This window comes from Phodopus roborovskii, unplaced genomic scaffold (genome assembly GCF_943737965.1).
Source record: "Phodopus roborovskii unplaced genomic scaffold, PHOROB, whole genome shotgun sequence".
In the NCBI taxonomy this organism is placed as follows: domain Eukaryota; kingdom Metazoa; phylum Chordata; class Mammalia; order Rodentia; family Cricetidae; genus Phodopus; species Phodopus roborovskii.
This window is the reverse complement of record NW_026126599.1, coordinates 11073361-11091367: the sequence shown is the minus strand read 5'-3', so window position 1 is coordinate 11091367 and position 18007 is coordinate 11073361. Positions and strand designations below refer to the sequence as shown.

The following is an 18007-nucleotide window of genomic DNA, read 5'->3' as shown; positions in this document are numbered from 1 at the left end:
CTGTGTAGTAGAAGGACACATGGGTGTCGTCCAGTAGATCGAGGTAGTAGGTGCTATTTCTGTGGGTATTGTTGTATTTTTAAATGCTAATGGTTTCTCAGAAAGTTAAAAAAAAAAATCTTGGTTTTAAGAATTCTTTGGCAGTGTGAGTAATGCATAGTGTGCTGCCAGTCATGGGGGCTACCTTTTCTTTTGTTGTTGTAATTTATGTTTGTTTCATGATGTAATTCCATGGAAATAAATACAAATTATATTTAATTAATTAAATTCAATGCTTACTTAAGCAGGGTAGCATGATGATTTATTGATTCAAAATAATGTCAAGAGTACAGGTCGTAGGGCACTCACTACCATTTCATAGCCTGTAAGGTAAGTAACTTCCCCAAAATCCCAGGTGGGCCAATCCCACACCTATAATCTGTTCACTACATGTGAACATATTAGTGAGTGCCAGCTTAAATATTTGATGATTGCAAAGTAGCAGTGAATTCTCTATATCCATGAGAACATATAAAGAAAAGATGCTTGACAGTGAAGAGTATGGAGGGCTTAAACCATCTAGGTAGAAGGTACCTATGATTAGGAAGGAATCTCAGTGAGTAAATTCCTCTATTGTCCTTCACAGATAAACCAAGAGACTGATCAGCCCAGTGTTTTTATGGGTTTACTGAAGTAAAATGTATGAAGAATAGTATTGAGAGGTTCATAGCGGTCATCCAATTGTCATTAGATATGTGAGAAGATTCCTGAACAATTCCATATCTGAACATATGGCCTTTGGTCATTGCGATAGAACCATAGGGACCAGAGCAGCTTCAGCAGAGTGTAGAAATACCTGAAGCAACCAGTAATGCTGTGGTATCACATATACAGTTATTTTTCTTGTAATTCAGTTTTTAACTTCATACAAGTCAACCATAATATACAAGAAATGATTTAAAATTATTTTTAGATTTATGCTTGAGGAGCATTGGCATTTTATTTCCCTCATTAAGAATGTATATAGAATGAAAATATAGTAAGGAATTTATGTAATCATTCTTTTTGCAAGGTAGATGTTGGAAGAATTAAATTCTAATTTTATAGTTTGTAGAAAAGCTAAATCCCTGTGAAATGCTACTTAAGACTGGAGTCTGTTAATATACTAGATATTAGAGATTAATATACAAGGCAACCTTAGCAAGGTAGATATAGTTACAGTCAGTTACTGGCATAGAGTCACTGAATCATAGGTGTGATCCAGTCAAGCAGTAAAACTTGGGTCCTAAATCAAAATCATTTGAAAACAAAATCTTTTATCAAAGTTAGTTATAGGAGCACAGACAGGCAGTGTTTTAGGCTCTGATGTGGTTCTTGCTGCTCTGTGGGTTTTTTTTTTTTTTTTGTACAAGACTACCACATGTGGTTGGTGTAAGTCAGGCAGATGAGGATTGATATTCTTGGGTTCCCATTTATCTCTCTTATGGTGATGGTCTGTTCATTATTTTATTCACCTAGTCACTTGAATTCATTTCCATGTCCCCGAACTTAGGTATATGCTATTTGCATGTCTTTGGTTCATTTTACTGTGTTTTCAGCCCTAAGCTGGGGTAACATTTCATTTTTGTCCATGTTTTTTAAGTAAGACTTTCATATTAAGTTAAATTCCTGATACAACAATATTCTTTGTTCTGCTCTCGGTCAGGATGAGATTGGTGAGATCCAGGAGGATAGTCACTTGCTGTGGTTTGTGATGCAGTGTGAGTGGTGGAAGATTCTCCTGAGTTATTTTGCTTGAGAGCAATTCAATGGCAGTGTTATTACTGATGATTTCCTTGTTTGAACTCAGTTTGGGTCTTCCTTGCTCTAGTTTCTTGAGAACATCCATCTGTCTTCTGTCTTTGTCACAAAGCCTCCTGATGATAAAGTGTTTCCTCTTTTCTAATAAATACATTCTTCAATTGGTTATGTAGTGAGCATTTGTGTTGAACTAAGGATTTCCTTTTTTCTTCTTCTTTATTTTGTGGGTGTGGAGAGGGACCAGGGTCTCTACATAGCTCTGGCTGTCCTGAGCCAGCCTTGATCCTCCTTCCTATGGCTCCCAACTATTGGGAATAAAAGGTGTACACCAACCACTATGCCTAGAGAATTTTGTCTTTTGAATGATTCCAAAAAAAGCTGACAAAGCATTTTGTTTGGGAGGGAGGTGATTTAAATGTGTGTGGTAGTGTGGAGTTTAGCACCATACCCCAAACAAGTGAAGTGAAGTTTGTGACATGCTTGTCATCCAGTCTTAAAATTTTAGAGATTTTTGAGTTTTTTGTGTTTTTGGCTTTTTCCTCCAGAAAAACAGTAGTGTAATAAATGCAGAGTGCTTTTACTTTGGACTTTAGAGCAAGTAGATAATTGTGACATTATCTGGTTGACTTTCCTATACCCTACTGTGGTCATTGAAATATAACTGTTACCAAAAACAAGTCTTGTTAGTGATTCATCTCTGTTTTCCAAGGAACTAGGTTTGAGGGAGTGAATTAGTGAAGATATCTTGAGTTTTACCCACCCATGTTGTGTTCACCAACCTGTTAGTTGGATTTCTTAATTTTTGTCTTGTCTTTTTTTTTTTTTTTTTTTTTAAAGAGAGGTAACTTTTAGGCTCTATTTCTTTGAATATCATCTCATTGTCTCCTACAGATTCCTTTATGCTAGTAAGATTAAGAGAGATTGGTTCAGGTTTAGCTAAATGACATTAAGATTTTGATACTTGCCGGGCAGTGGTGATGCATGCCTTTTGTCCCAGCACATAGGAGGCAGAGGCAGGAGAATCTCTGTGAGTTGGAGTCCATCCTGGTCTACACAGTGAGTTCCAGGACAGACTCCAAAGTTATGGAGAAACCCTGTCTAAAGATGTGAGGATGTGGAATAGGTTTCTTTGGAGATAGGGTACTATAATTAAGGGAACAGGCATTGGGACCTGACCTTGTTAGTGTTGAGAGTGTAATTAATCTCTTTTAAGATTTGTTTCGAATCCATAAAGTTGATGTAATGATGGACATTCTATATATTAAAGGTATTAATGGATATAAAATCTTTGGCATAGTGACATGTACCTTTCAGGTAGTTACTACATTCTTCCAAAGCTTATGATTCTGCAGTTAAAAACTTAATCTGTTTCTGAATATGTAGCAAGATTATTTTTCATTACTTCTTACTTCAAATCATAGTAGAACAGTTTTGAAGATATTCTGCTTCTTTTAAACATTCAATTAAGGAAGTATAACATAAGTTAAATTTAAAAGAATTTGGGCTGGGGAAATAATTGGTAGAGTGCTTGGGTTTGATCTGATCCTAGCATTGCATAAGCCAGATATGGTGGTGGTTCATACTCAGGAGGAGGGATGAGAAGGATCAGGAACTGTAGGCTATCGTGGGTACTCTGAGACTGTCCCTCACAGAAACAAAACAAGGGGCTGGGGAGACGACTTGGTGTGTAAACTACTTATTTCATAAGTCCTAGCACCTGATTGTGATCCTAGCACAATGTAGAGGTGGGCATGTTGAAACCCATGACCTCAGGTATGCTGCCCCATGCCTGTATGTAACCCCCAGTATCCCAAAGGCATAGGCAGGAGAATTGCCTCAAGTTGAAGTCAGTATGGTCTACGTAGAGAGTTCTAGGTCATCCAAGGTCTGTGTAGCAAAACTGTCGAAAAAACTGGAAAAGGAGAAAAAAAAAAAAAAATCAAACGGCTTTAATTAGTTTTAGCAGCTTGTTTGCACTTCAGTGAACTTAATTACTGATTGTTCATGTAATTGTAATTATTTATTTTCTACAAGTAAAGATAAACCGAAATAGTCAGGACATTTAGTTAACCAAGGGATGACCTTCTGGTGTTAGAAGAGGTTGGGGAAGAAATGCATGTTTATTTGGAAATAAGTATATAGTAAACTCCAGCCAGAGGCTTCTGGTCGATGGGCTTCATACTCGATTGTGGTAGGAGCGCATGCTAGATTGTTAACTGCAGAAGATAATGGATTTGGCTTGCCGCTGAACATTAACTGAAGGGATACAGTTTCCCTATGTGTTCATGACTCCTTACTTATTTGAGTATATGCTGTTTTCATCATTCTTTTACAGTGCAGATAAATGGAAGTTCTTGATTATGAATTTGATATTCAGAGGGATTTCTTGTAATTTGAGGTAAGGGAAACACTTTGGAGATAGCATCTTGTTTTCTCTGGTATGTCATTAGTGATGACATTAATGATGTCATTTTTCTGGCCTGTCACCAAAAACTCAGTGCTGTGAGCCCTAGTCTATTTAGGAACTCTTTACATCGTTCCTGCAAGATTCTAAATGTTCTTGAAAAAAAGAACAGATCTAACTGACCATTTATTCCTAAGGACAGAAAGGCTGATAATTGAAATCTTGAGCAAGAGAATGATTTTTTTTTTTTTTTTTTTAATAAAAACTGTGGCCATGCAGCAGGAGGGTCAGAGTTTAAGGTCATTCTCAGCTACATAGTGAGTTGAGAGGCAGCCCAGGTTACACAGACACATCTCAGAAAGCAGTGTCTTACCCCTCAAAAACATCTATCCCAAACAGCACAAAGGTGCTTGGGTCTAGAGACTTACTTGCCTTGATAGGGATTAGAGGATGACCTTCAGTCCTAGTCACAGGTCAACTCTTCCACAGGCCACATCCTTAGCAAAGAAAGGACTTTGTCAAATGTGGGGCAGTGCTCTCAGTATCTTAGAAAGCTCCGTCAAAGGTTCAGAACAGCAGAAGCAAAGCTATAAAGCTTTTCAGGTTTGAGGGTATCTATCTCCTGTTTCTGTTTGTATCACTAGTGGTTTTTCATCTAGATCTTGACTCTTGAGATCTTTTGACCCTTTCAAGTGTGTGGTCTGTACCTGGTGGTTTTGGGTACTTTGTAGAAATGCAGTCTTATCCTAGCCTCACTCTTGGTTGACTGAGTCAGAATAAAGTCTTTTAAAAAATGTCTCTTGTGGTGATGGGAATGGGCCTTGGGAATGCTAAGCAAGTTGTCATACTTAGCTATACTCCAGCTTAACAAGATTCTCCCAAAGTTCCATGTTTGTTAAAGTTCTACTCTAGACTCTAGAATATATTTTCAAACTTCCCCTTGAAAATTTTGCTCAAGATGCCCTGAACTAAATCATGACAAAAAGTAAAACTATTCTACTAGTCTTTCTTTTTTTCTTTTTTTCTTTTTCTTTCAAGACAGAGTGACTGTAGCTTTGGAGCCTGCCCTGGAACTCAATCTATAGACCAGCATAGTCTGGAACTCAGAGATCCTCCTCTCTCTGCCTTTTAAGCGATGGGAGTAAAGGCATGCACCACCACCGCTTGGCCTGTCATACTACTGTCTTAATAGTGTTAAGTTTTGTGAACTATAAAAATAAATTTTATCAGAGAGGATGCAAGGGAAAAAAAGCAGGAGTTGACAGGCACTGTTCACCCCAGGACAAGGACAGTGAGAACTCTGCTGTGGTGTTGACTTGCTGGCAGGTGGAGGGAAGTAGTTGTTAGAGGGTGTAAATGCCCCCATTTCATAATAAACAGTAAGATAGGACTGCTTGGGCTATTTGGGAACAGGATCAACACATGTATTGAGTTTTTTATTTTTGATGCTTGAAAGTTTCAGTACTTGCTAAGTTAGGATTTTTAGATGCTAAGAGGAAAGTTGTGCTGAAGGAAAACTCAGAAAAACGTTACATAGTCATTTCATATTTTATTTTCTCCTTCCTCATCACCTGTCCATTTAATTATCTTCTTTCTGTCAGCCTTTGCTTTCAGCTAATCAATATTTTTGTCCTACCAGTTCCTTTGTACTCTGAATTTATTTCATCTGCCTATTCTCTGCCTTGCTTCTTAGCTAGAGGTAATGGCACCCTATGTGGAGAGGGCATTTGGCAATGCTTGAAGACAGTTTTGTGTTACTACTGTGGTGATAGTGCTACTGCGAGGATCTAGTGGGGAAGACAGGGTGCAGGAAATCATCTTGTAGGGCTGGGGGCACCCTCATTAAAAAGATCTATCCAATGGGCATTGCTGAATTTGAGAAAGCTTGACCTAATCTCTGCCAGAGACCACTCATTTGTCACCGGCTTCCAGTTTCATGCCCACTTTTCCTTCAGATTGCTGTAGAAATTCTTTCCTAAAATGTATCAGCTCCTATTGGCTCTTTTATTAACCATCCCTTTTTGCCAAATGAGGTACAAATTCCTTACCATAGGTTATGATATAGTAAGTGGTTTGTTAATGCTTTCAAGTTTCATTTTTGTCTCTTTAGCTTAACCCTCTAGTGGTGAGTGAACTCTATGCCATTGTGCTTTGACCTATAGGTGCATTTTCCTAGCCTTCCATCTCCCCCTTCAAAAACAGTCTCTGCCAGCCTACACCCTTATATCTTTCTCTCCCTTTCTTTCTGAAAAGTGTCTACACCCTGATAGCCTTTCTGATGCAGCTATCTAAATCATACCAAATTAGAAAAAGCCCATGTTTGATGGATACAGTGCTCCCAGATGGCCTTCCAGTCCCCCAGAGAGGAGATGGGAAAGGGATACTGGTTTTTGGGGGGTAATTTAAATATCCCATGGGAGTGATCTTGAGCATCTCTGAGGGAGGGGTCATCATTTGGCGGGCTTTCTGCGATGCAGCAGGGTTTGGAGGGGGGCTTAGGTGGAACTTCCAAAAGAATATTTTCCTCTTCCACTTCCCCTCATTTCCTTCTGCTTTGGCACACTTGATCTGCCTTAGGTCTGCTCTAGCACTTGCCTCAGATCTCTAGTTACCTCAGTTTTGTGTGCATTACTGTTTTGTGTCAGTGACTTACACTTTTGTATCTGTATAGCTTCCTAGTAAAAGGTACATGCATTTCAATGTATTCCAAGCACCTTCAATAGTTCTTAATACAAAGTCCCTCCTCAGATGTTCAGTTGGATTTTTTTTTTTCTCGAAATAGCCCATTGGACTTAGAAATTAGCTTGCAGATGAGTCTTGTATTTTTTTGTGTGTGTGTTCAGTGAGAGATGTGTATAGAATCCTCTTTATCTTTATGTGTACTCTTTTTGCTATATCTTCTTGTTTCTTATTGCTGCCAGTTTTTAAATGCCATTTTGCATTGTGAATTTGTATCCTGTTGTTTCTGTTACTTACATTTTTTTTCTTTTTTCTTTTTTTTTTTTTTTTTTCCTTCTTCTTTTTCTTCTTCTTCAAGAGAAGGCTTCCCAAGTGCTGGGATTAAAGTTATTAGCCACCACACACAGCTGCTTCTGTTAGTTTAAATGATGCTGCTAATTTAGTTCTTTTTAGTGGCCTGCAGGACCCTGTAGCTGATTTTTGCTGCTTATTGAAGAGCTTGTGTCTGTTCCAGCTCAGCTTCAGAGATCTCCTCCTTAGTTGCAGGCAGTAGGTATGGAACAAAGGGAAAGGAATAAGTCTCATTTGGAAAACCAAGAAACAATTCTAATGAGAACTCTTGGGAGGAAAGGTGACCTATTACAAATCTTTTCTATATTACTAATGTAGTATATGGAAGACAAATTGTATTGACTATTACAAGAGAATCAATACATAATAGAATTGAAGTATCTTTGTCTAAGTGTTTTGGCCAGTTGCAATTTTAATTTTTAAAAAAAATTTGCTTATGTGTATGAGTGTTCTGTCTGCATGTATGTCTGCACTGTGTGTGTGCCTGTGGAGCCCAAAGAGGATCAGATACCCTGGAACTAGAGCTATACATGATTGATTGTGGGTGCTGAGAACTGAACCCAGATCCTTTTAAAAACAGCCAGTGCTCTTAACCACTGAGCTATCTCTCTTCTCCCTCTTAATGATTTTAATTGGCCTTTGATATTTTAACATTTGTGATATAAGTAGAATTTATAGCCCAGGAATTTTCTGAGATATAATTTTTTTAAAATAGTAAATGCTTAATTAAGGCTGTTATTCTTACTATATATCAAAGCCTTACAGTTACTTGAACACAACAATGTATGAGTTTAATCTTAACTTTTTCCAAGGAGTTATGTTGCTAAAAATAACTTGGCTTTGAAATTGTTCCACTTCAAATGTGATTGTGGCATGAGCCATAAAGCATGTAGAAAATTCTTGTCCAGAGACCTTCTCTCTCATTTAGACGTGCAGGAAGACTGCCCTGGGCTGCGCAGAGCCAGAGCTGCTTTAGCTTCATGAACCTCTTACACTGTTCAGATTGTTGGGTGGGTAGGTAATGGAGTTCCTTTCTCAATTCAAGTTTAATTATTTTTTATTCTCCGTAACTGACAATATAGTATAGGCATGTATGTATGTGCATGATGTGCATGTCTGTTGTCTGCACGGGTCAGAAGAGGGAGTCAGGTCCCCTGGGACAAGAGTTACAAGTAGTTGTAAGGTGCCACCTGGGTACTGGAGATTTATTTAACCTGGGTACTTTGCAAGGGCAACTAGTGCTTGTAACCACAGAGCCAACTCTCCAGTCTCTCACACCTTCTTTTCAGGTCGAATCTTGCTATGTTACTTTGGGCCCAAGATTAAGGATACTTCTACTTCAACTTCTCAGATTCTGGGATTGCAGGGTTTTGCAACACCATGCATAGCAAAATGTGTTTTATTTACACTAGATTTAAAAATAAATCTCAATGTTGTGCACTAATGATTTTTAGTATTCATTACGTCTTGGAATAGCAATAAGTAAGTAAGTGATCTTCAGTGTTTTTTTAATGAATTAAATTTACTCATTTATTTTACATCCTGACTGCAGTCAAGCATGTATAAATTTATTTACTGAAGGGGACACACATGGGCATACATGCATATGTGTGTGTATATTTGTATGTTACCTTTAAGGTGCTATAGTTAAGGTATGATGGTAGGCAACACCATAACATTGTTCTTACACAGCCCTTCCTGCTGCTGTGAGAATGGCTTATGAACTTTATTAGTATGTTAACAAATGAATTTTCTATTTTGTGGCACACTTTATTAGCTATTCATCTGTTCAGGCTACTGCAATTTAAAAGGCCAGTGAAGTTTATGTTATTGTTTTGCTGTTTACTTTTTAAAACTTTAGTCTGTATTTCTGTTCTTTGAGTACCTTACTTTGCCTATTTTAGAATAACTGCCATACTCCAGCCTATCATGTACAGAATTAAAATAATTTATGAAAAGCCATCCCTTAGCAATCATTTGTTACCTTTAGTTGGAGTAGTTCTCAGTGGGAAATAAGATAGTGAGATGAGTCAATGAAGAAGGCAAGAGTTGAAAATTTCTTTAATCTCTATTTTGTGCTCCTGAAAATATTTTTTTCCCATATTGCAGTGAGAATAGGTAAGTTAATTGGGAAGTTGTATAAAGCATTCACCTCGCTAAGTTAATTTCTAGCCATAAAGTTATAAGATCAGATTATACTTCTCTACAACATTGGTTATTGATGTAATGTTGTTCAGCCCATGAATACTGAGGATCTTAGAGAGGTCTGGTGGGGTGGGAGATTGTGGGTGGTTGTGAACTTAGAAAAGGTTCTTAGATTTGACTTGTTTCCTGTCCCACCTTCCTAACATCTCCTGTATTTTCATTATATTAGTTTAGATTAGTGTGGGGATGTTAGGAGTGGCTCGGTTTCTTTCCTTCTTTCTCCTAGCCAAGGAAATGTCGCCTGGGGATGCTGGAGGAGAGGCTAGTTCCGATGGGATCAAAGGCACGAAAAGCAAAGAACCCTATTGGCTGCCTTGCTGACAGGTGTAAATCAGGAGTACCCATCAATATGGTTTGGTGGAACAGAGTCACAGAAAACAATTTACAGGTAAAAATAATTTTTATTAGACATTTTTTTGGCAAGTGATTCTGGGTTTCTTTATCTGTGGGTTGGTGTATATGAAATGGTTGGATGGCCTAGCCGATGCACTTTTAAGTCATGAAAATTTTTCTAAAACTGAAGCAAGGTAGTAGCCTATTAACTAGCTATTACAAATGTTTTTGTTTGTTTTGAGACAGGTTATATCTGGTAGCTCTGGCTGTTGTGAAACTCTCAATGTAGACCAGGGTGACCTCTGCCTTTGGAGTCTGGGGCTAAAGGCATGCACTACTACATCTGCTTCACAGATGACTTTTGTTTGGCTTTTTTACTTTTCCTGCTTTGGAAGGGCCCCCCATCCCTTTTATTTTTGTATTTGTGTGTGTGTGCTGCTTGTGTGTTCATGTCTGCATATGTGTGCCTTGGGGCACAACTGATGAAGCTTACCATAGGGCCCTGGGAATCAAATTCAGGTCATTAGGCTTGGCAGCAAGTACCTTTATCCACTGACCATCTTGTCTGCCCTATTTCTCCTTTCTTTCTGAGATGGGGTGTCTCTGTGTAGCCCTGAAACTCGTTATATAGACCCGGCTGACCTCGAACTCAGAGATCCACCACCTCTGCCTCTGAAGTGCTGGGATTAGAGGTGTGTGCCAACACAACCTGGCTGTTTTATTTTTATATTAACTTTATCCTTTTCAATTTTGTTAATATTTGAAGGTTTCCCCACTCCACCTCACCCCTTTTTTTCTTGGTGTTAGGGAACTAAATCCAGTTCCTCACATATGCAGAATCTAAGCTTAGCCATTGGGTCATGTATGTGTTCAACCCTAGTTAAATTGTCTCTGAAGAGTTATATGTGGATATTTGCTGTAGACAGTTATATTCACTTGGAATTTGAAATATAGGAATCTTCATATGTTTTCTTTTTGTACTTTGTTTTTCGTTTTTGAGACTCTTAACTTTATAGCTCAAGTTGTGGTTCTCCTTCCTCCCCCTTCCTTTTGTGTATTTTTTAAAATTGGGAACAAAAATTACATATATTTGTCAAACAAAACAAAACAACTTCAGTAGTATATTACTACATGGTTCTTATAATTTGACTATTAAAGCAGTATTTTGAATAACGAAGATGAACATTTTAAAGTCAAGAACCAGCTTCTTTGTAACATTTAGATAAATCAATAAAATAGTTTATATTCCATTTTAATATTACTTATTTTCATTCTTAAAAATTGGAATTTATTATGTGACATGGATAGTGTTTAATAATAACTTCAGTTTAGAGATTTGTTTTTCCTCCCAAATTTTGGATGGATTAGTATTTAAAATATATTCTTAACTTCAAATCTTACATGCTACACATAAAAAGATATTACAAAGTTAATAACTTGGTTTAATTTCTGTTTCAACCTTGGTTCTACAATATTTTATTCTGTAATATTAATACAGTGGCAATAGCTATGTTCACTTAGGCACAGAGATAAAAAATATTGCAAAGTGTGGTATTTGCCCTAACTGAAACTTCATTGTTAAAGAAAAGCAAGCAAGCAAGCAAGCAAGCAGTTCACATAATCATATATGTCTTAAAAAAATTTTGTTGGAAGGTTTTTGGATATGTGAATTATGAATGCTAATATAATTTTCAGTGACTTTTTCTTGTCTCTGAGATCTGTAGGAAAAGCTATTTTATTTAGGTTATTACAGAAGAGAATGTGAAAATACACTGATACCAGGATTGTCGGGTGGGGTACTGCTAGGGTCTAGGCTTAGCTCTGTCATCTTTGTAGTTGCTTTCAACCTTATTCCAGTGACAATTCTGAGGTCTGTCCCTCCTTCCCCTCCCCTCCCTCTCCTCCCCTCCCTCGTTTATTATTTTGTATACAGTGTTCTGTCTGCATGTTACCCTGTAGGGCAGAAGAGGACACCAGATCTCATTACAGATGGTTGTAAACCATCATGTGGTTGCTGGGAGTTGAACTCAGGACCTCTAGAAGGGCGGCCAGTGCTTTTAACCATTGAGCCATCTCTCTAGTCCCTGAGGTGCTTCTTTATAGTAGATGTTTGTACGAGTGGTTTTAAGTACAGTTCAAATGAGCCTTCTTTTGAATTGTATTTAAAACTTCTTCTAGAAATAAAGCATTTGTGCTGAAGAGTTGGCTGGCTCTGAGGTTGAAAGAGCTGTCTATCCTTAAGATGCCCTTCCACATTATCAAGAGTTTTCTTCTTAGCACCCACATTGGTGCTCACAGCCATCTATAACTCTGTAGAGACACACACACATGCACGCATAAGTGATTTTCATTAATGTGTGAAAAAAGAATCTGTCATCTGAACTTAACATGTTTCTGATGGTGTTCCTGTATGCTGTATGCTTTATGTAGTTGCTTTTTTTCAAAGACAAGGAAATGTTGTCCCAACTCAGAACTTTATAAGCTTGAAAATGCCTCCTACCATGATTCATGTGCTATATTACTGATGAATACTCATGTAATCATATTTATGTTTTTCTATCATAGAAATAAATTCCATACCATTTTGCTACCCTTTATGACACACACACACATACACACACACACACACACACACAAGACAGAGTTTCTCTGTATTGCTTTGGAACCTGTCCTGGAACTAGCTCTGTAGACCATGCTGGCCTCAAACTCACAGAGATTCGCCTGCCTCTACCTCCCGAGTGCTGGGGTTAAAGGTGTGTGCCACCAACGCCGTGCTGAGTTTTTATATTTTTGACATAAGTTTTAAATAATTTTACATCAGTTTCATTATGTGCTTTTTCATTTTTTTTTTAAAGATCAGTTTTGTCATACAGTACTTTAAATTTTTGTTCATATTTTATTTAAAAAACTATAGCCTTACTATAGGTGGTAAACTTGTGATAGATACTATGTTTTACATATGTGTCTTTTGGTTAAGCGTTTATGGTATGAATGTTATAGTTCAGGGAAGAAGCCCATCTTGAGAGAAGCTGAGTGACATTGAGTATAAACAGTATAGAGAGCTTAGGGCCCACACTAAACCCATGCCTTACAGACTGTCTCAGAATATACAGTTGTACCTGCATTAGAAGTATAACTGGTTCCTGTAACCATGTAACTGATCTTCTGCCAGGAGACTTCACTTTTAGAATGGCAATGCTTAGAGAGTTTACTAGAGATAGACCACAGGTTAGGCACAATTTGTGCCATTTGATAAGCCAGAACCTTTTTTTGGAGTGACATCAAATTACCTTCCTTTCTGACACTTTTTTTTTTCTTTCTCTGAAATAGGGTGTCTCTGTATAGCCGTGACTGCCCTGGAACTTGCTCTATAGACTAGGCTGGCCTGGAACTACCAGAGATTTCCCTGCCTCTGCCTTCCAAGTGCTGGAATCAAAGGCATCTGTCACCACTGCCCAGTTCTTTTTGAGACTTTAACCATTTCTTCATTGATTCTTATCTTGATTTAACACCTTAGATTTTTTTTTTAACTTCTAATGCCAAATAAAAACCAATTTAAAAATTAGCAATAACATCTCTGTTTTTGAGGCTTTGTTTTTAATTTAATTTTTATTTATTCTATAGTTTCATGCATGCATAGAATGAACTTTAAGTCATTTTTACTCCTGTTACTTTTTCCTTCCCTCTTTCCCATTGAATCTCTCCTTCCCAGTAAATATCCTCCCTGTTTCTAGATCTTTTTCTGTTGCGAGTCATTGAATTTAGTTGGGATTGCTTGCATGAGCATCATGAGGTCATTTACTGACATATTCCTACTTTTCAATGGCACTAAAGAAATGACATTGCCTCCCCCAGAAACCATTAACTGCCACTTGTTCCTCAGGTGTCAGTGTAAGCCATTTCCTCATCCTTGATGAAATGGTAATGTGTTCATTCTTGTGTAGGTAAGCGTAGCTACATTGAGTTCATGAGTGCAAGGGCCATATTTTGTTTTTGTTTTGTTTTGTTTTTTAAGGTTTGGTGGTTTTTGTGGTACATCTCTTTATCTTCTGGGTCTACATTCACTATGTCTTTGTTTATGTATGTATATAAGTGTGTGTGTGTATATATGTATGTATGTATGTGTTTTGTTGCATATGGTGCCTTTGGAGATGTATCCCTTGGAGTTGGAGAGATGGTTTTAAGCCCTCATATGGGTTCTGGGAACCAACCCCCCCCCTCTTTTTTTTTTTTTTTTTTTTTGGTTTTGTGAGGCAGGGTTTTTCTGTATTGCTTTGGAGCTTGTACTGGAACGAGCTTTGTAGATCAGGATAGCCTTGAACTCACAGAGATCCATCTGTCTGCCTCCTGAATACTGGGATTAAAGATGTGCACCATCAGTGTTTTTAGCCTGTGAGCCATCTTTCTAACTCCTTCATTTAAAAACGTCTTTTGTATGTTTTGCCTGCGTGAGTACGTATGTTTGTATTGCCCATGGAGGCCAGAAGGGGACAACAGAGATCCTGGAAGTGGGTTACAGATGGTTGAGAGCCATTATATAGGTACTGGAAACAGAATCTGGGTTCTCTGGAAGAGTAGTCAGTGCTCTTAATCCCCGAGTCATCTCTCCAGTCTAAGTGATGGATATTATAAATATAAACTTATGGTGTTCTTGGTAATAACATATGCCCAAGGAAGATGAAGAGCTGGAAAAGCACTTAAACTTTTTACTTGAGATGAGTCTTGAGAAGTCAGTGAGTTACTTTCTATTGTGATCATTTTAAATTTAGTCTGAGTGTAATAAGAGATGTAGCCAAAACCAGAAGGAAGATATAGGAGACTATTCCTGTTTAGAAAGAAACTGATCTTTCAAGAATCAACATGACAAATACACCCTAATTTTGACTCATGCTTTTCATCAACTTGTTCTGTGCCATTCTTCTAAATTATGCGTACTTAATTAATTTTTCTGCTCATCTAGACCTTCTCCACTTAAGATTTCCATCAGATAACTTTGTTGGTGGCTGTATTTTCTTGCTCTCTTCTTACCCTGTGTATGATGTTGCTTTCATCATTTTCAGCCTTATCCTTAGAGGTTTTGCTTAGATTTCCTCACCTTAACTTAAAGCCCCTGGTGCTGGATCTTTTAAGACTGACCACTTTGTACTGTTTCTCACTACTTTACATCCATGGGATCATCAGCCTATCACCTCTCTGTTATAAGCACCATCTGCTTCCTCATCTTCATTGGCCAGTTGAGGATGACATTCAAACACCTTTAACTGAGGATTATGAAAACTTGAAGTCAACTTGTCCTTTTCTCCACATGTTCAGGTTCATCAGGTTATTGTCTGTGTGAGCAAAGGCTCTAGAGCAGTAGTTCTCAGTAGGGGGCAGGGAGTCTTCAAAGGACCCTTTTACAGGCAGGGGTCACCTAAGATCATATGCATATCATTATGATTATAATCGTATCAAAGTCATAGCTATGAAGTAGCAACAACACAATTTCATGGTTGGGAGTCACCACAATATGAACTATTAAAGGGTTACAGCATTAGGAAGGTTGAGTGAGAATCACTGCTATAGAGTAACTGGTACATTTCAAGCTAGGACAGAACACTCACTGTCTTTCAGTTAGATCTTTCCAACAAATAATTCAGAAGGTACAGGATACACAGTATAGTAGCACACCTCATACCCCCCAATAGCCTAGGGAAGTGTGTATCAGTTCAGTGTGTGTGTGTGTGTGTGTGTGTGTGTGTGTTTGTGTGTTTTTGCCCCACTGTGTTTCTTGTTCACTGTACTTGTTTGTTCTTGGTCTGAAGAGATGACTCAGTGGTTAAGAGCACTGACTGCCCTTCCAGAGGACCTGGTTCAACTCCCCGCATCCACATGGCATCTCTCAACTGTCTGTAACAGTTCCTAGGGGATCTGACACCCTAACACCGATTTACATGCAGACAAAATACCAGTGCACCTAAAATAAAAGAGTTCTTCATACGTGAGTGTAAAGCTTTTTTCACTTTCCCTTTCCTAGTTCTCATGTGAGAATGTAAATTTGCTACCTTGAAGAATGAATGCATGGATTACAGGTTTGGGTCAGCACATTTACTTACTTTTGAGTAGTAACTAGTTTTGGACAACTCATGCAAGTCCTGTAATTTTCATCATCTTCAGTTCCTTAAAGGTTTTCTTTGTGCCATCTGACATGGGTTTTCTTGACCAAACTTAAGTTAGGGAATGACAGCTTTGAGAAACTTGTATTGCTTCTCTTTCTCCTCCTTTACCTCACCCTTCCCATCTGTCCATCTATATTGTTAATATTATTTTGGTTGAATGGGAAAAAGTCTATATTATATAGCTCTGGCTGTCCTGGAACTGGCTATGTAGACCAGAGTGGTCTGAAACTGATAAAGATCAACCTGTGTCTGCCTCCTAAGTGCTGAGATTGAAAGTGTGCTTGCTCCACTTGCTTGGCTCCTTTCTTATTCTTTAAAGTAAAAGTCTTGTCTTGTGTAATTCCCTTTTTCTGCTCATCCTTTTGCTGTCTGAACCTGTTTCAGGTTGAGCATTGAGGAGATTCGTACACAGCACAGATGGGGGATTAAAAGTGTGTACTGCTATCCCTGGCAAAACTAAGTATGTTTGCCTTCTAGGAGCAAGCACACTGTACCATTTTTTAGTGGATGAGTATTACTATAGTTCACCTGCCCATTAACTGAAAGATGAAAAATCAGGCAGTATACGTGCTGTTTTGTTAAGTATAGCCCGTTTTCCCCATTTGACAAATGGGAAACTGATTTAGAAAAGCCCAATTTTAATTTAATCATGATCTTCTAAATCCTGAGGTTTTCTTACAACATTGTCTAACATTTGATAGTCTGTATGCAATACCCCTCCCGATTGTCTTTTTCATGACTTCTGACCTAGTTTATACCTTTCACATAAGTCTGAACATTTAGTCAGATGTTTTTAAGATTTGTGCTGCCTTCCCTTCCCTCCTGGGTCATATCTCCCATCTGTGGACTTGACAGTGTATTTTACTTGGATGACCCTTTCTTTTCTTGGGAGAGAAGTGGTTCATATAACACACTCACTGCATATCTTCGTGGGTCTCTACCTCTGTTACCCTGCATCATTGTTACTGGAGCCTGAAAACACATCATTTCTCTCAGGAGATGGTGCTGATGCTGCCTCCCCAGTGAGCACTGTCCAAGAATCTGATTTTAAATCTGTTCTTAGACACTGGATTGTGAACTAGTTGAAACTATTTTCAACAATTAAAAAAACCCTTTAGAGTATTTTAGTCATTTGTAAACATCACTTTTTCTTTTGCTGAGTAGTATGTGCAATTTTGTAGTAATTTTCCCCAAACCATATGTATATATATAGATGTGTGTCATACATGCATACTCATACCAATAGGTGTGCTAGTGGAGGTCAGAAGTTGATATCTATCTCTTTTCCATCCCTGTCTGCTTTATTTTAATTTATAAAAGATTTATGTTTATGGGTGTTTGCTTGCATGTATGGATGTGTGTGCTGCCTTCATGCTTGATGTCCATCGAAGCCAGAAGGAGGCCATCAGATCCCTGAAGACTGGAGTTTCAGATGGCATTGAGCTGCCATGTGGATTTTGGGAACTGAATTTAGGTTCTCTGCAAAAGGAACAAGTGTACTTAACCACTGTGCCATATTTTTCATCCCATTTGCGCCTTCCTTCCTTCCTTCCTTCCTTCCTTCCTTCCTTCCTTCCTTCCTTTCTTTAATTGAGACAGGGTCTTTATTAATTGAACTGTAACTCGTCACACAAACTGGTCAGTGAGCCCCTGGGATCCTGCCACATCTCTTTCTGAGTGTGTACTACCATGCCTGGCCTTTTTTCTTTTTCTCCTTTTTCTTTTCTTTCTTTCTTCCCCCTCCTTCCCCCTCTCCCTGTCTTTTTTTTCTTTCTATAAATGTGAGTACTGGGGATCTGAACTCAGGTCTTCATGTGTGCAGCAGTACTTTACCTGCTGACCTGTGTGACCTCTGTTCTCAGCTCCTTCCTGACTTTTTATATTTAATGAAATGAATCATGGCTTTGTGGGGAGGCTTGTTATTTCTAATATCAACCTGTTTCACATGTACAATGGTAATTTCTTCTGGAATTTTAGAGATCTTCCTTTTTGGAAACAAAAACTCAGATTAATGTTCTGTTGTACTTAATATATTCAATCTTGTGAGCCTGTTAATAGTCCTAATTACTTTTCATTTCTTTTGCTTAATGACAAAGCA

General features: G+C 38.1%; 1 protein-coding gene across 3 annotated transcripts in view; it reads left to right on the top strand.

The window, feature by feature from the left end:
• Pan3 (poly(A) specific ribonuclease subunit PAN3) overlaps nucleotides 1-18007 on the top strand; it is a 116974-nt gene that overhangs the window by 21221 nt on the left and 77746 nt on the right. For 2 of the 3 annotated variants that reach the window (XM_051205135.1, XM_051205134.1), the window contains exon 5: nucleotides 9645-9806. The exons of the other annotated variant lie outside the window; for it this stretch is intronic. In XM_051205135.1, coding sequence (XP_051061092.1) covers nucleotides 9645-9806 — 162 coding nt within the window. The remainder of the gene's footprint in view (nucleotides 1-9644; nucleotides 9807-18007) is intronic. 3 annotated transcript variants of the gene reach the window in all.